General features: G+C 40.5%; 1 protein-coding gene across 1 annotated transcript; it reads right to left on the bottom strand.

Moving 5' to 3' along the window:
• Window positions 1-4359: 4359 nt before the first annotated feature.
• On the bottom strand, window positions 4360-6713 carry LOC147424981 (GATA zinc finger protein). Its single transcript, XM_086500407.1, has 4 exons — window positions 6514-6713; window positions 5402-6422; window positions 5159-5324; window positions 4360-5072 (listed from the first exon to the last, which is right to left on the bottom strand). The coding sequence occupies exons 2-4, from the start codon at window positions 6335-6337 to the stop codon at window positions 4618-4620; spliced, it is 1557 nt and encodes a 518-aa protein (XP_086356533.1). The 5' UTR covers window positions 6338-6422; window positions 6514-6713; the 3' UTR covers window positions 4360-4617.
• Between the last annotated feature and the right edge of the window lie 9071 nt (window positions 6714-15784).

Raw genomic sequence — 15784 nt, forward strand, 5'->3', positions numbered from 1 at the left:
TCCAATTTTTTGAATTCTTTGCTTCATCAAAAGATAGAGGCTCCTCAATATCATGTAAGCTAGACACAGCCAAAGCATAACAATCTGATGCATAAGATGCATGGTGAGAGCCTGAACGAGTACGACTAGACAAAGGTGCATCCAATTTACTGTCACGCAAAGTGTGCACCAGCCATTTTGGCATACCTCTAGCCTGCTCATTTTTAGCCATGTCCTCATCAAGTACATCATGTACATCTGCATCAGTACTAATAGGCTGATCTATAACATTTTTAGAAACCCCCATAGGCGGTACATTTGCCTCATTGGAACTTACATTCGTATTTCCACCACTAAAAAGAGGCAACAAAGTGTCATAAATGTCCTGTGAGCTTACATTATTGTCTCTAGTACATGATAGCAAGGACTGAACAGAATCTTGCACAAACACGACATTCCGTGAAACCAGAATACGTTTTGTTTGCGGATGATACAACCTATAACCTTTGCTTTTAGCACTATAACCAACAAAAATGTATTTGACAGTCTTATCATCCAATTTTCTACGTTGTGTTTGTGGCACCAAAGCATATGCCAAACAGCCAAAAACACGCATGTGCTCAATAGAAGGCTTATATCATGCCATGCTTCATATGGAGTAATAGACTACAAAGCTTTCGTAGGACACCTGTTTAGCACATAAGTGGCACACATGATGGCCTCAAGCCAAAAAGAATGTGGCAAAGCTTGACTTTTGACCATACATCGTGCCATTTTTGTAAGTGACCTATTTTTTCTCTCAACAACACCATTTTTGATGAGGTGTATAAGGCACTGTACGTTGGTATTTTATCCCACGACTAGCCATGAATGCATTAAATTCATGAGACATATACTCCCCCCCTCGATCGGAACGGAGGGTGCCCATAGTACATTTCGATACATTTTCAGCCATAGCCAGAAATTGTTTGAAGCACATAAAAACTTCGGACTTCGCTTTTAAGCGGAAATACCCATGCATGCCTGGAGTAATCATCAATGAAAGTCATGAAGTACAGGTAATTGCCCAAGGACAAAGTTTGCATTGGCCCACATACATCACTATGCACAAGCTGCAACCTTCATGTGGCCCTAACTGAACCATCCTTTGAAAACTGAGAACGCTGCATTTTACCAAGAATACAGCCTTCACAAACATGTTTGACAGGTGCTTCAAGAGGCGGCAAAGAAGCAACCATATCAAATTTCTGCAAACGCAGTAGACTGACAAAATGCAGATGACCAAAACATGCATGCCAAAGTTTTGCATCTGAAATAGCCCTTGAATCTGCAACAGCATTTGCAAAATTTTGTCCACACTTGTTATACAAAGTGAGCTTATACAGCCCACGGCATGAAAAGCCAAATGCTACAATTTCATTACCAAAACTGAGATCATGAACTATACATCTGTTATCCGCAAATTTGACAAGTCCAAGTCTAGCAAGTGCGGATATAGACAAGAGATTCTTCTTGATCCCAAGTACATAAAGTGCATCAACAAGTATGAAGGAACTGCCATTTACAGCAGTAAGCACAATCTTTCCAACTCCCTGAACCGGATAAGAGGCATTGTTGGCACAAGTGACTGAATTCCCATGAGGAAGATACTCGAGAGAGATGAACAATTCACGATGTGAGGTAATGCGCTTTGTAGCACCACTGTCGAAATACGACACATGTGAATTTGCAGCAACTGACAAGCATGTATCATGGACAACAGGATTGTAAGTGCACTCTACGCTAAAACCCCATCCTGCATCAACATCAGCAACACAGTCTCCTTTCACAGAAGACTCAACAATGGCTGCATTTGTACTGGAACCAGTATTTGCAGTGGAACCACCCTCTTTCTTCTTAGCCTCTTTGGCCTTCAACTTAGGACACGACTTGATCAAGTGATCATTAGCTTTACAATAATGGCAACGCATCTTCTTTTTGCCCTTATCACCAGAATCGCCATACAAAGTGCTACCAACAGAAGCATTAGGAATAGAAAGTTTTGCCACTCGTAGCAGAATCATAAGAAGTGGCTGCATTGCTGTTACCACCCTTTCTTTGAGAAGCAATAAAAGCCTGTTCAATTGCACGCTGTCTAGTCCTATTTTTTTTAGAAAGTGACTCTTGCAACAACAATGTGCATAATGCATCAAACTTAAGAACTTCTGGATTTCCTTGGGTCATATGTCTCCAAGTACTAGCAAAAGTCTGGTAAGGCATCAAGAACAATCTGCACAAGGGAACTGTCTGAAATGACTTCACCTACAGAAATAAGCTGCTCATTGATATCCTTGACGCTAGCAAGGAAAGTGTCCATATCATCTTCCTCATGCATAATCTTCGACTTCAGCTCTTTATGCAGCAAAGCAATTTTAGCCTCATTGCGACTTGCATAAAGACCAACCAATATATCCCAAGCCTGTTTTGCAGATTTTGCTAAACGGATGTGAGGAACAATGGTGCGCTTCACAGACAACGCAATTAATGGATGAGCCTGTGCATCCTTTACATCCCAACGAGCTTGGTCTGCCATAGGCAAAACAACTCTAATAGCAACAATCCTTGCAGTAAGACCTGCAACATCCTCAACATCGCCTACATCCTCAGAACCAGGACGTACATCAATGTCCTGCACAATATTCCGAACGCCCTTTGACACAAGAACATATTGCATCAAATAAGCCCACATAGAGTAATTGTCCCCATCCAACCTGTCGTCAACAACAAACATCTTGAAGACATCTGTGTTGTTGTCAGCCATGGTAAATATTGCACCGGATGTGAAAATTGCCCGAAAATAGGAGAAATGGAGCGAAAACAACATATGCTATATAACACAAACGGTAAAAGATTGTAAGGAACCTGTTATGCAAAAATTGGCACTGACAAAATTCTGCACAAAATGACGAAATTGCCTGTGCAAATCTGCCCGTAGTGGAAACGGAGGCCGAAATGAGCCCAAATCAGAAATCTGAGCAGACAAAGCTCTACGACAATACCCGAAATATTTGTCGGCCTATGAACGCTTACCAAACCTCACAGTAATCGAAGAAAGTGAGCAGGTGTATGCTGGAGCAACTGGCGACTAAGCCCGGGAGGACGTAACCTGCTCTAATACCAATTGTTGGAATTAAGATTGCAAAGAAATGCATACAACCTGGAGAAGACGAAGGAAGCTCAAGACACACAATAGAGAGTGTGTTTCTTAGTGTGCAATGGAAAGATAGATAGCCCTAGAGTGATGGGTGTATATACAATGCTCGGGGGGAAAAACCTCCTAAAGAGGGAAAAAACGTCCCGACGGTCCTAGTGTGTTCACACACATCACTACCACATGTATATGGTAACAGAAACACTGGTATTAACAAAAACACTGGTTTATATGGCGTTTCCAGTGCAAGTCGTAGAACTTGGAAGGGCATCAAATTCAAGGATAACTTACTTTCTCAAAGCTCATTCAAACCTAAAGGTACTTAATTTCAATGCAAGCTTTGGTCTTCATGGATGAAGGTCAAAGTGGCTATAGGTCCTTCAAACCCTGAAAACTGATAAGAGTTTATACTATCAGACTTAATCTAGTTAGAAATGTTGACATTTAAAGTAGCTAATCATCATCTCATTCTGGCACACAAATTGTTTAACCTTGGATTTCAATGTTTTTTTTCCCGAAACTCACAATTGTGAGTGAATTATATTAATCAACCCAAAAAATTACAATGTCTTGTCATGCTCGTGTTGAGCCATGACATCATCCAAGTACCATAAGTACATTGACAACGATCCGAACCAACTCGCCTCCTTATCCTTGATACAAAAGGTCCATTATCATGTTCTTCTGAGATCTTTTAAATACTGATAGCCAAGATTTTTCCCCATCCTAGGCATACCCTCTGTTGAAATGATCTAAGGCACAATGAACCATGGATCTCCCTAGGGGATCAATCTACGGAGATCCAATGAAATATGGATCTCCTAGAGGTCCTTAGAACTGTACATGGAATTTCTCTACTAGAGCAATGCAATTACTAGTTCAAAGGATGGAATTGTTTAAACAAGAGTTACCTCATTATTTTCCTAGAAGAGACCTCTTGTTACAAACATTGCAGGTGCTATGATGCTTTATAAGACACAGGAAGAACCACACAACACTCATGCAAATAGAGTTTTATCTTCATCAATCATCAAAAACTCAATTCCAAGTGAAGCATTAATTAGAACAGATCCCAATGGAGATTGGAGAGGAGAGCTCGCCTCTTTTGCACTTCATGTTGTCCCATGAATTTCAGATCAGTATGGTAGCAATGAACCCAAGCATTGGAAGATACGAAAATAGGGCCGTAATTAAGAAATTAAGCGCTGCTAATCATACTGTAAATTATTCAGAATGAAGCTGAGACATTAGTGCACAATACACAATATTGGGCATGAAATCGATGAGGCAACACTGTCATGGTGGTAAACCAATTCAACCCCTCGCCCTCGACAATGAAACAGAATAACCTGTTGCATTGCCTTTGCCATAATGTAGATGGTAGTAAGCTATGGAGGGCTACGACAGCACAGGACTTCATCTCATACAAGCACGCAACAAGGAAGATGTTAAGTCATGTTTACTAGTATGCTCTTCATGATGCCCAAGAGTCGATTCATTTGAGACCGAGAGTGTAATGGAGATGGATAAACACAGGTGCAATGGAGAGCACCCTGCCGTATGGTGTCAAAGACGGCAATACTAGGCCCTACTCCATGGACAGAAGAGCAACCGACATAATCTATTAGGCCCACACTCTGCCTCATGTCTCGGGCACCATCGTCGTCCTCAACGGTCTCCTCAAACACTACTAAGGTGGATGTGCGTAGAGACCCCCAAGGTGTCAATTGAGGCATTTGAATTGCTTGACACATCAGAAGTCCAACATCTCCCATGTCTGTAAAATGCTTCCTTCTTTTCACAGCATTCTCGACTGCCTCAGAACACCGCCTTGCCAGCTCCCAAAATTGAACCTCTTCCCCTTGCACTAGGTGCGTATTCAACAACGCAGAATGATAGAAGCCTGCACGCACAAAAACCCACAAGAGAAAAGAGGCTTTACCCATAGCCGACTGATGTGCTACCACTACTAATAACAAACAGACTAACCAACTGCAGATTTGGACACGGCGGGCTCAAGACGGTGCCGGCAATCCAGCAGTGTCACTACTGCATGATGCTCGCTTCGTGCTCCCAACTCTTTCAGAATTGCTGTTGCCTTCAGCACTGCTGCCGTCACTGCACCCAATCGACTTGTCCCCTGTGCCTTGCACTCCTGCGGAAGTTCAAATTTCCAGATTAAAACCTCAGCAGAGTCATGCAAACAAGTTCTGAATATGTTTCTCCACAAACCTTTAGCAGCTTTTGTGTATCCTCAGGGCCTAGCTTCTTGCAGATGATCTCTGAATGCCTTTCAGATTGCTCAACATTTTGAAAAGGAAGCGTCGCATGTCGCCGGGAGCCTAGCGAGTACCCAAGAATGTCAAGGCCATGTGCCCAAAAAGGTTTATCAGCTTGCCCTTTTGGGATTGCATCCTCGATAGCAACAAGACTAGTGATAGGTTCTTCCTCGCTGTGCCCCTGCTTCTCCCCTAATGTGTGGACTTCATCCTGGAATTCACCCTTCACTGTGAAGTCATCATTGGCTCTCAGCTTGCCCAATATCTGCATGAGCTCTGTAAAAATGGTGGCCGCAGAAGCACGGTCGCAAATAGCTGTATGCAACCTCAGAACAAGCAATGAGCAAGAAAACGGCCTGCTGTCACAATCCCCAGCGGATGAGACGCCGACATACAAAGTGAGTGCAATCATTGGTTGAGGCTCCAAGCTATGACTCTGTTCTTTCCACTGGGAGTTTATGTTGAGCTCTCTCTCAACAAGCTTCAACCAGGCCCCACGATTGTCATTGTCATTGTCCTCGTCAGACTCTACATGAGAATTCTCCTCATCAAGGATGCCCAATTCTTGTGCAGAGGAAGAAATAAACTCATCTGCTGGAAGCACCTGGAGCTTGGAGATGGGGATTGGGCTGACAGAGAGAGCTGGGCGCCCATGAATCCAAATAAGGCGCGAGCGTAGGCGCGGGTGTGTAACTTGTAGCTTGTCGAGTGCGGTTTGCAGAAAAATGGGGCTTACTGCATCAGATTTGAACATTGCCGCAAGCGCGGTGGTGCCAGTCCCGCCGCTGACCGCCTTGCACCAGCTATACTCGGTGCCACCCACCATACGGCTATGGGGGGACTCACTCATGAGCATTGCCTGCACTTCATCATCTACAGCTTGGGCCATTGAGTCAACTAGACTTTACTCGCTAGAAGCTCTAGAAGAGCCCAAAACAACGCAGTTTACTTTCCCTGAGTTCTCAATGATGCTCCTGTTGGTTGAAGATGGGGGTCACCACCATAACCAAAAACAGAAGGAGCAGACAATTATTGGCAGACAGAGCATTTGAGTTCAAAACTCACCGATTGAATCAGGGATTGAGTAAGTGATTGATAAACGCGAGCTGACTCTCGAGCTCTGCAGAGCTTGGCAACTTCAAGAAAGGTACAGCCGAGCTCCATAGCCAGCGAAGAGCACAGACCCGTCTTGCTTGCAGCTCACCAAAATCCAGGTATGATAAATACCTTTAGCAACCCTTTGGTAGGTAGTGGCAAGTGTCCGCTTTCATAGCTCTGCCATTTTATATAACGTAATGTTATGAATAGTATGCATGTGGACCTTTTATTGAATTCGGGAAGTTCGAAACCTCTCGGACGAGAAAACCAATCCATTTACCCCTATTAAATGAAATTCACGAAGTCTCTACAAAAGCATAGAGAGATCAGTGTATTTACAATTGGACTTGATATACACACAACGCCCCAAGGGGCCACACGTGGGAACAACCTCCCCCACGATAAAGTTCTCCCTACTACCTTCCTCGCCATCATGGTAAAGAAAAAGCATAGAAAGATACAATCTATACTCGACAAAATCATTTTGCTCTCTCTCTCTCTCTCTCTCTCACACACACACACACATGATGCTCCACGTCCACAAGAGGCAAAAGCAAAGAATAATGAGGTTCTTCCTCAAATGAAGCATAGATAGGAAAAGCATCATAAAGAGTCAAAAGCAACAAGCTTCTCTTTACTGGCCGTTCTAAAAGCATGTGCTTAGAAAAAGGGTATACCAAATTAAAGAAAGGGTGAGCTCGACAGCGGATGGGTGGTTGCCGATGTTTGACGTGAAGCCCAATCTACATTCATTGGGGGGCTCGATTGTATGTAGCCATGAGGGCTTGTATATGGATCAAGAAGACTCCAACTTTATGATTGATTGGGAGACAAGCAGCGTTCTGATTGACTGTCAGTACTAGGGCTAATGTTAGACTTTACACAAAGTTGTTGATCATCTTTGTGATTGTAAGAGGTTGATTCGACTCCTACCTTGTGCAGTTTGTTTCAGTTTCAATAACTCGGTGCTCATTTTGGTTCTTATTGCCGTTCATCTCTCTGTTTCTTTTCTTCACACAGCCAACAACCCCAACTCACCTCTTGAAGAATTTTCCCTCGACATCAAAGGGTTTGCATCATTGAAGGGCCTTTTTTGTTCCCTAAACATGATGTGAGGCTTGTGCATTGAGTATGTTGTTGTTGCATGCTTAGTTTACCATCGCAAGCCCCTTCAAATGGTGCTATGAAATGTATAGGGGGTGGTTGAATCACCCCCCGATCAAAAGTTGTGCAACCTTGTGCGCAGTTTGAGCCGGTTATGCTTGGGGCTATGGGGCATGCACAACATGTATCAAGGGTCCTCCAAGTGCAAAATAGATGGAGTCTCTCTATGAGGCTTGATCTTGGTGTCAAAATCTTGAATCCAAGGGACAGATTGAAGGGGACTCGGTATGCCTCATCCCCTTGTGTAGTCTCCTCGAGCTATCTTTAGGGATCCCCTATACTTAGCACGCTAGTGACCTTGCCTAGGACCTTGTCCCACCCTCCTACTCTTGTCCTAACATTACTCTCCCTTTGAAGGAGAGTTTTCGTCCTTGAAAAAATCAATGAAACGTTTCTTCCTAAGAACACTAACGTTTTCCAAATCTAAATAGGCATCAAGTCTACTTGCTCACTTGGTTGCAATACAAAATTTGGTACGCATGCGTGGAACTATCTACTCTTAGCTAAGAGTGTTTGGGCTAAGGTGGATAAAAGTTGGAACCATTCATGCTTGAAAGAGCGTGCTACACACAAATGAGAGAGAAATAGAAGATATAAATTTGCAATAGAAATACAAAACTTATATTTTGTACAAATAGTGTCATCTCTTATATAGGCCAACATGGAGGTCTTTTATATTACATGGTGCATCATACTATGAATTATTGAGCTTAAGGGATCAATCACACATAGAGAAAATGGTTACCAATAATGCTCCCCTTGAGCCTTTGCTCATGAAATCGATGAGAAAGTTTAATGCTAGGAAAGAGACCTAGTGAGAATGCCAATGAAAGAGGTCTTGGTGTTGGTGCCAACGAAAGAGACCGTGGTGATGCAAGGTAGAAGGGAGCCTCATGTGTCACTAAAGTTCTACTACAAAAAGAGAGCCTCCCTTTAAATAGAGTGCACAAAAGAGAGTGTCTCCATCAAAACAATGGTAGAGAGAGTGAGTTCCAGCGATTGATGCAATCATTTAGAGTATATTAAAATCATAGCAAAACTTATGTTGATTATCTTCTTATGCTTGTGCAGTGTTGACTTTACATTTTCCTTTGTTTTTGTAGCTTGAAGTTTGGTTGTTGTAACTTGGACCTTGATTTAGACCATGTGCCTTGGGTTTGTCTTTGAGGAAGCAATATTGAGTGACTTCTACCACAATGAGCATAATACTTTGCATAATAGCAATCTTTTGAAAGATGGTTGTCCTTGCCACAATGAAGACATATTTTTTTCCTTATTGGAGTTGTAACTAGTGCCATGTTGCCTTTTCGGTTGATGTAGAGTCTTTGTTATCCTTCTTCACCTTTCTCTCCTCTTCTTGCAAGGATTTGATCGCTTCTTCAATAGAAGGGATTGGGTCCTTCTCTTTGAGGACTATCACAATTTGGCGGTAATCATCAAGTAATGCCTTCAAGAGGACCGCAACTTTGTCATCCTTGTCCACCTTGGAATTGATGTACCTAAATTGAGTGCACACACTTTTTAGTAGATTGATGAGACTCGCTAGGTATTCTCTAGGGTCATTTTCATGCTATATATTTGCCTTATATTTGCATATTTAGATAGATTTTGGAATTATTGGCTTTTGCACCAAACATTTTTTCAATAACAGTTTACGCATGAGAGAGAGAGAGAGAGAGAGAGAGAGAGAGAGAGAGAGAGAGAGAGAGTAGCATGATCCTTCCATGCAAACAAGCACTCTCACAATGGAGCAAGTAGTTGATAGATTCATTTTTGAAGCAAAGTCTATATTGATTCCACTTTAAAAACATTTTTCAAAAATTTCGACACATACTTGGGTGTCTTAATGGAGTGAAAATGGATCATGATTTGAATGTATACCAAGGAATCACACTCATAAGTTACCCCATACCACTTCTGGAGAGACTGATAGGCTCAAAAATAGAACAATTGATGGTAACAACTCAACTCAAGAAGCACACAACATACTTGCTCTTAACCTTGTATTCGTCTCATAAAAATACTTGTAAAATTTACAAAATACTACTTGACTAAAACATATTTGGTGTTCCTTGCACCAAATATGGAACATGCTTATCCGATCTCCATCTTTAGATATACTAAGACTATTGTAGTCCATAAATTGTTAATAAACCATAAAATTGATAGCCATCATTAGGGATTCTAAATCTACAAGAAAATTTCGATGAGCACATGACTACAGAATCAACACGGACCCCTATATTTAGCATGCTAGTGGCCATGCCTAGGACCTTGTCCCACCCTCTTATTTTTATCTTGACACCAAGGGACTGTTGAGGAAAGTCTGTAGCCCGCACTCACAATGAGAACAAACACTTAAGCCAAGCATATATCATTTATGTACATAGTTACACTTTTCCCATCCACTATCTAAAGCTTGTGAAACCCACTTTCAAATTCCAATCAGTCAACCAAGTTTCTTTTTCATTGCATTGAATACATTCTGTTTAATACTTATTCCTAACTGTTACGCATATCTTATTATAATGAATGCCTCATTGGTCTATCCACCATAGGCATTACATGTGGTATCAGAGATTACACAAAATTGGTATCTCCTAATTCCATTAGTTAGATCGCTATGCTAGATTTAGTGCTCACTCTCTCTAAGCAATAAAACGATTCATCTCTTCTTTACGACTAGGCAAGTCTATATCATTGGATTTAGGCAAGTCTATACGATCACTATTCTAACCAATGTTTAGGGATAATTAGATTGAGAATCAGGTTGTTTGCATTTTAAAAAAAACACCTACTTGGTTAAGAGTGCATTGCTATATATGCTTCCCCCCCCCCACCCCCCCCCCCCCCCCCCCCCCCCCCCCCCCTTTTTTTTAAGCCAAATTAGCTTGCTTGAGAGCATTAATTAAGAATTGCAATGTATGTGTGTGTGTAGATTCCTTCATAAGCTTATTGACACACTAACTCCCATGTTCTATCTAGCTCAAGCATTGAGAAAGAGCATGTTGATTAAACTCCCATGTATTTATGCTTGATAAAGCCCTTAATTTTGTGCTCACTACCATTGTTTAAGTGTGTGTATATGTCTGTGTGACATTTTCAATGTGTTTGTGCCCTTTTGAATGTGTTTGCATGTGGTTTTGAAGACAAAAATATTTTTTTCTCTTTTTTCTTGAAAGGCCATAGACTATCGATTGTGGTGTGGGAACCACTTTCTAAAACCATAAGAAAAAAAGGCTTTATTTTGCTCAGTCTTTGGGGCTAGTGCTTCTGGGCACGAAAATCGTCCTTGCCATGTCGACTCTCTATCTATCTATCTATCTATCTATATATATATATATATATATATATATATATATATATATATATATATATATATATATATATATATTTATTTATTTATTTATTTATTTATTTATTTTTTATTTTTTTTTGAAATTTCTATTTGTGTGTTGCTATTGATTTCTCGCTTGGAGTGTTCAAGCATGTTACAATGGTATCAGAGCTCAAAAAGATTCTTCTTCTATGGAGGATCTGATCCCTTGAGCAGCACACATTGATTCTAAGGAGAATCTGACATATTAGTCAAGAGATTTGTTTGATCAAGATTATTTGTGTCCCAACCCTGGACTTATTAGCCACTCCCACCCTTCATCCATTGCACATCGAGCATGCTCCCGTCTTCATTGTTCTCTCTTAAAGGGCATAAGTCATAAAGAACCCAAGAGTATACATGGGTTTTCACATAGAATCTGACAGAGATAGCAACTCTCAGTGGGGAGGCAAAGAAAAGTTGAATTCTGACGCAAGAATTGAAGAAAAGAATGAAGATTTGGGAGAAAATTTCGCAGGAAAGTTTTCCATAGTGGAGTAAAAACGTCAGTTGCAGGTTGACAAGTGTGTGAAAAGATTGATGAAGTACTCCGGACACCCGAGATTTGAGAAACACGTGCAAAATTAGATTCGCTCTAGATGGTGTGAGGCCATTGATTCTCCTCTCCAAGTCGAGAAGAAAGTTGAAAGGACAAACAAGTGCAAAAAAGAGGGAGTTGTACTCGCAAAAAGAGATTAACAAAGCTCTTGAAAAGAAGATGAACTAGATAATGAAAGGCTTGAAGCACTCTCTGAAGAAGAGGAAATCGGTGGATTTCCTAGTTATTTGGGCCAGAAGTCAACTTTCAAGGTGGTAGGCAGATCCAAGAAGCATGTTTGTTTCGAGGATGACCCAAAAAAAAAAATCTTCATCTTCAGAGATTTTTGACAGTTCATCATCCCCTAGTTCTAAAGAGGATGAGAAAAGGCAAAAGAAGCAGAGAAAAAGCAAGGAAAGCAAATTTTTGAAAAAGTCTAGAAGGCATGGAAGGCCATCTAGCAGTTCGAAAGAGGAGAGATCATCTTCTTCTAACAATGAGTAGATGAGCAAGAAGACCAAGGAGTTCAAGGAAGGGGTCAGGGCCGTCAGATTTGAGATGTTTTCAGGCTACCAGGACACCCACCGAGCCCTTGAGTTTGTATAGCAATTTGACGTCACTTTCTCAGGAGGTTGGTTCACGGAACACTCCAAGGTGGGAAGGACGGCATTGCACAGATGTGGTGATCTACTATGTTGTTACATAGAGAAACAACTGCGACGTGGGTAAAATTCAAGAGAATTTTGATGTCAACTTGGATATCGGACGAATATGAAAGATATCTCATCACAACTTAGAATCACTTGAGAATGATTAAGAAAGATACATTGGATGACTATTAACAGAGGTTTTGGGATACTTACTTGCCAGTGTCTTTGTTTTGAAAGATTACCTTGACAAACCAAATTGAGTGGCTTTGGCCAAGGTTTGCCAAAAAGATATTTGAGAGTATTGTCTAGAACGGAAGTCTGACTCTATTCAAAGACTTATGGGACATGTTAAACAAGGTTTTGTGAGCCGGCTCATTGACTTATCCTATGAACAAGCCAATAACCACCTCATCAGGGCAAGAGTCTTTCAATGAAGAGAATGAATCAGGGGAAACCAAATGACAAATCATCACAGGATTCCAGAGTAGTCCGAGAATTAGATGGTAGCGCATTCAGGGTTTGGAAGAACTAAGGGAAGTTGATGCAAGGTCATCAAAGGATTCTAGAGACGAGTCTCATTCATCCCATTACATCATCTAAATGTTTATCAATGTTGTTGGTCTTAAAGAAAGATGGATCTTGGAGAATGCACATTGAGGATCAATGATATACTAGACAGATTCCAGGGTTCTACTTGCTTTAGCAGAATTGATCTGAAGAGTGGTTATCATTAGATCTGAATTGCTCTTAGGGATGTGTACAAGATAGCTTTCATGACCTCTTTTGGATTGTATGAGTATTTGGTGATGCCTTTTGGTCTCACAAACACTCCTACTATGTTCAACCGCATGATGGCTAGGATCTTTCGAGAGCATAGGTCATTTATGGGCACCTTTTTTACGATATCATCGTATTCTCCCATAATGAGCAGAACATTGACACCGCCTACTACATATTTTATAGGCACTGAGGCAACATCAGTTGGTGGTGTATGGAAAGAACAACGAGTTTTCCTTACCCAAGACCCACTTCTTGGGACACATCGTCTTTGTGGAGGGTGTCAGAATGGACCCAACCAAGGTTGAGACCATCAAAGATTGGCCCGATTTGAAGAATGTTCATGAATTTTGAAGCTTTTTGGGTTTGTTCTCTTATTATCGATGGTTCATTCAAAGATTTGTGGAGATTGCTTCTCCTCCACATAGTTGACACAAAAAGGGGCCAGTGCTTTTGGGCACGAAATTGCGGCATGCCTTGTCAACTCTCTCTCTCTCTCTCTCTCTCTCTCTCTCTCTCTCTCTCTCTCTCTCTCTCTCTCTCTCTATCTCTCTATTATAGTTCATTGATTTTGAAGTTTTTGTTTGTGTGTTGCTATTGATTTCTAGCTTGGAGTGTCCAAGCCTGTTCCAAGTTGATTAAAGGTAATTTGAGCTTCTTAAGAGGAACTCGATGCTTTGAAATGTGATATGATGGCTCACCTCTAATGAGGGGTTGAATGATTTACATTGCAAAAAAGCTTGCATTTCTTCTTTCTTGCTAATTAGGGAGCACCCTCTCATTGGAAATGGTGTAAGATATTCCACTCCTATAAAAGTGGCATGTTGTGTACCACTGTTTGAATGGCATGATTCCACATTTCATACATGTAGTCTTAGTCTTTTATGTTGGTATCCAAGATATCTCTTAAGTGAGATAGTTTTATATATTCTTGAACAAGTGTATATGATGTGCTCCTTCTTATGATTTGATGTGGACACTCAATTGCATAGAGCTTCATATATGCTGATGATCTATGAAGTTGTATATGTACATACAACTATATGCGATATTGCTTCACATGTCAAGACATCTTGTAGCTTAATATTTGGCTAATGTGGTCTAGGATTTCTAATATAAAATCCATATGTTTGAATTTTTTTAATAAAACCAAAACATGTGGGAAGTTTCATATGGCTCACTTCACCTACATGGATGTACAAGCAGCAACATGCTCATTGTATAGTCCCCATAGAATGATGCTAATCACTCTATAGGTTATGCATTTTGGCAGCATGGGATGCAAAATATGTATAGATTGATTTGTTGTAGATATAATTGAGTTAAGGTATTATTTGTCTCCAATTATTTTGGTGGAATGGGACACCAAACTTTTTGTACATAATTGCTAACTTAATATTTTTGCCAATAATTTCCTATGTGGACTGTCTAGAAAATTTTCAAGTTTTTCTAGAAATAACACACATCGTATGCTAAATGGGCAATGCATGCTTTGACGGTCACTCTTAAATTTAGTAGAATAGTCATACATATGAAGAACCATCTCTATAGTAATATGAGCCTCAATGTATTAATTATAAGTAAATTTTGGCAATATAACTAAGTTAATTTAAAGAAGTTATAGACTACAATAAACAAAGTTTAGTACTAGCCTATATAATAATAAGCATGAGCAATGTGTATTTTAGCAATACCGAAGGATCCTTCCCATTGCAGAGCCAACTCTTTAAGATACTCTATACAAAAATTTATAGGTTGGAGTGGTGAATTGAATCAATATAGGTGTATTGATAACTATTGTAGATGGTGGGAACGACTGGTAACTTAGCATGCAGCTAGACTAGTAACTTCCAAGAGTAGTTACCACAGTAATTGGTACAGTGTATGATCAATCAGGGAGACAATTGAAAAGCTATGAATAGGGCTCACTACTTCATTTTGGGATCACTACTAATTCCTAGTATCCTAGTTCCCTTGTATCTTGTATCTCAAAGCTCGTATACTCTTGTAATACTAATCAAACTCAGGGCATACTTGATTCACTATTGTACTTGTCTACTGATCTGAATACTACATTCATATTTCAATTCCCAGTTCCACTATTCATTCTTATCTCTAGTTCAGTGTTCAATATATTTCCATTTCTAGTCTTATATTTCATTTCTAGTGTTGTCTGATCTGAATTCTCATTTTGATCTGAACTAACTCTAACTACCAACCTAGAATGTCTATCTAAATTTTTTCAACTCATTCCATTTTGGCAATCATGGTGGCTTGAGCTAAATTTCTCTTGATGGAAAAACTACCTCCCAATCGGTGGATTCATCATACATCTATCATGCTACCCAGAAGAGTTGCACAGGGTAGAAGGCCAGCTATTAGATTCATGGATGATTCAGACCGTGTCAGTCCAACCCAGAAAGAATTAGAGCAAGGCTCTGAGACTAAGAGGGAACTTGGGAATGAGACGAATGTTCCCCTAGGGCCAGGAATAGCTGAAGAATTGTAAGATTCTCAGCACTCAACTCATTCCAAGTGCAGAAAAGCAGAGCGAGCTAAATGATGAAACCGGTCTCATGGATCTCAGCATAGCCAGAAACATACTGACAAAAGTTAGAGTAGTAAGAGAAGTCATAGATCAGGAAAAAATTTAGCAAAGAAGAGGGAAGAGGACACAAGGACTAAGATTGAAAAGGACAATGACTAGGAAGCGGACACATACCATTACAGTAA

This window comes from Adiantum capillus-veneris, chromosome 25 (assembly GCF_014529385.1).
Source record: "Adiantum capillus-veneris isolate H3 chromosome 25, ASM1452938v2, whole genome shotgun sequence".
NCBI lineage: Eukaryota > Viridiplantae > Streptophyta > Polypodiopsida > Polypodiales > Pteridaceae > Adiantum > Adiantum capillus-veneris.

What these genes read in the sequence shown, in the direction of transcription:
- LOC147424981 (XM_086500407.1), bottom strand. Translation starts at nt 6,337, where the DNA reads ATGGCCCAAGCTGTAGATGATGAAGTGCAGGCAATGCTCATGAGTGAG. An exon ending in ATACACAAAAGCTGCTAAAG is followed by an intron (nt 5,325 to 5,401) that starts GTTTGTGGAGAA and finishes GAACTTCCGCAG; the next exon opens with GAGTGCAAGGCACAGGGGAC. An exon ending in CGTGTCCAAATCTGCAGTTG is followed by an intron (nt 5,073 to 5,158) that starts GTTAGTCTGTTT and finishes TTGTGCGTGCAG; the next exon opens with GCTTCTATCATTCTGCGTTG.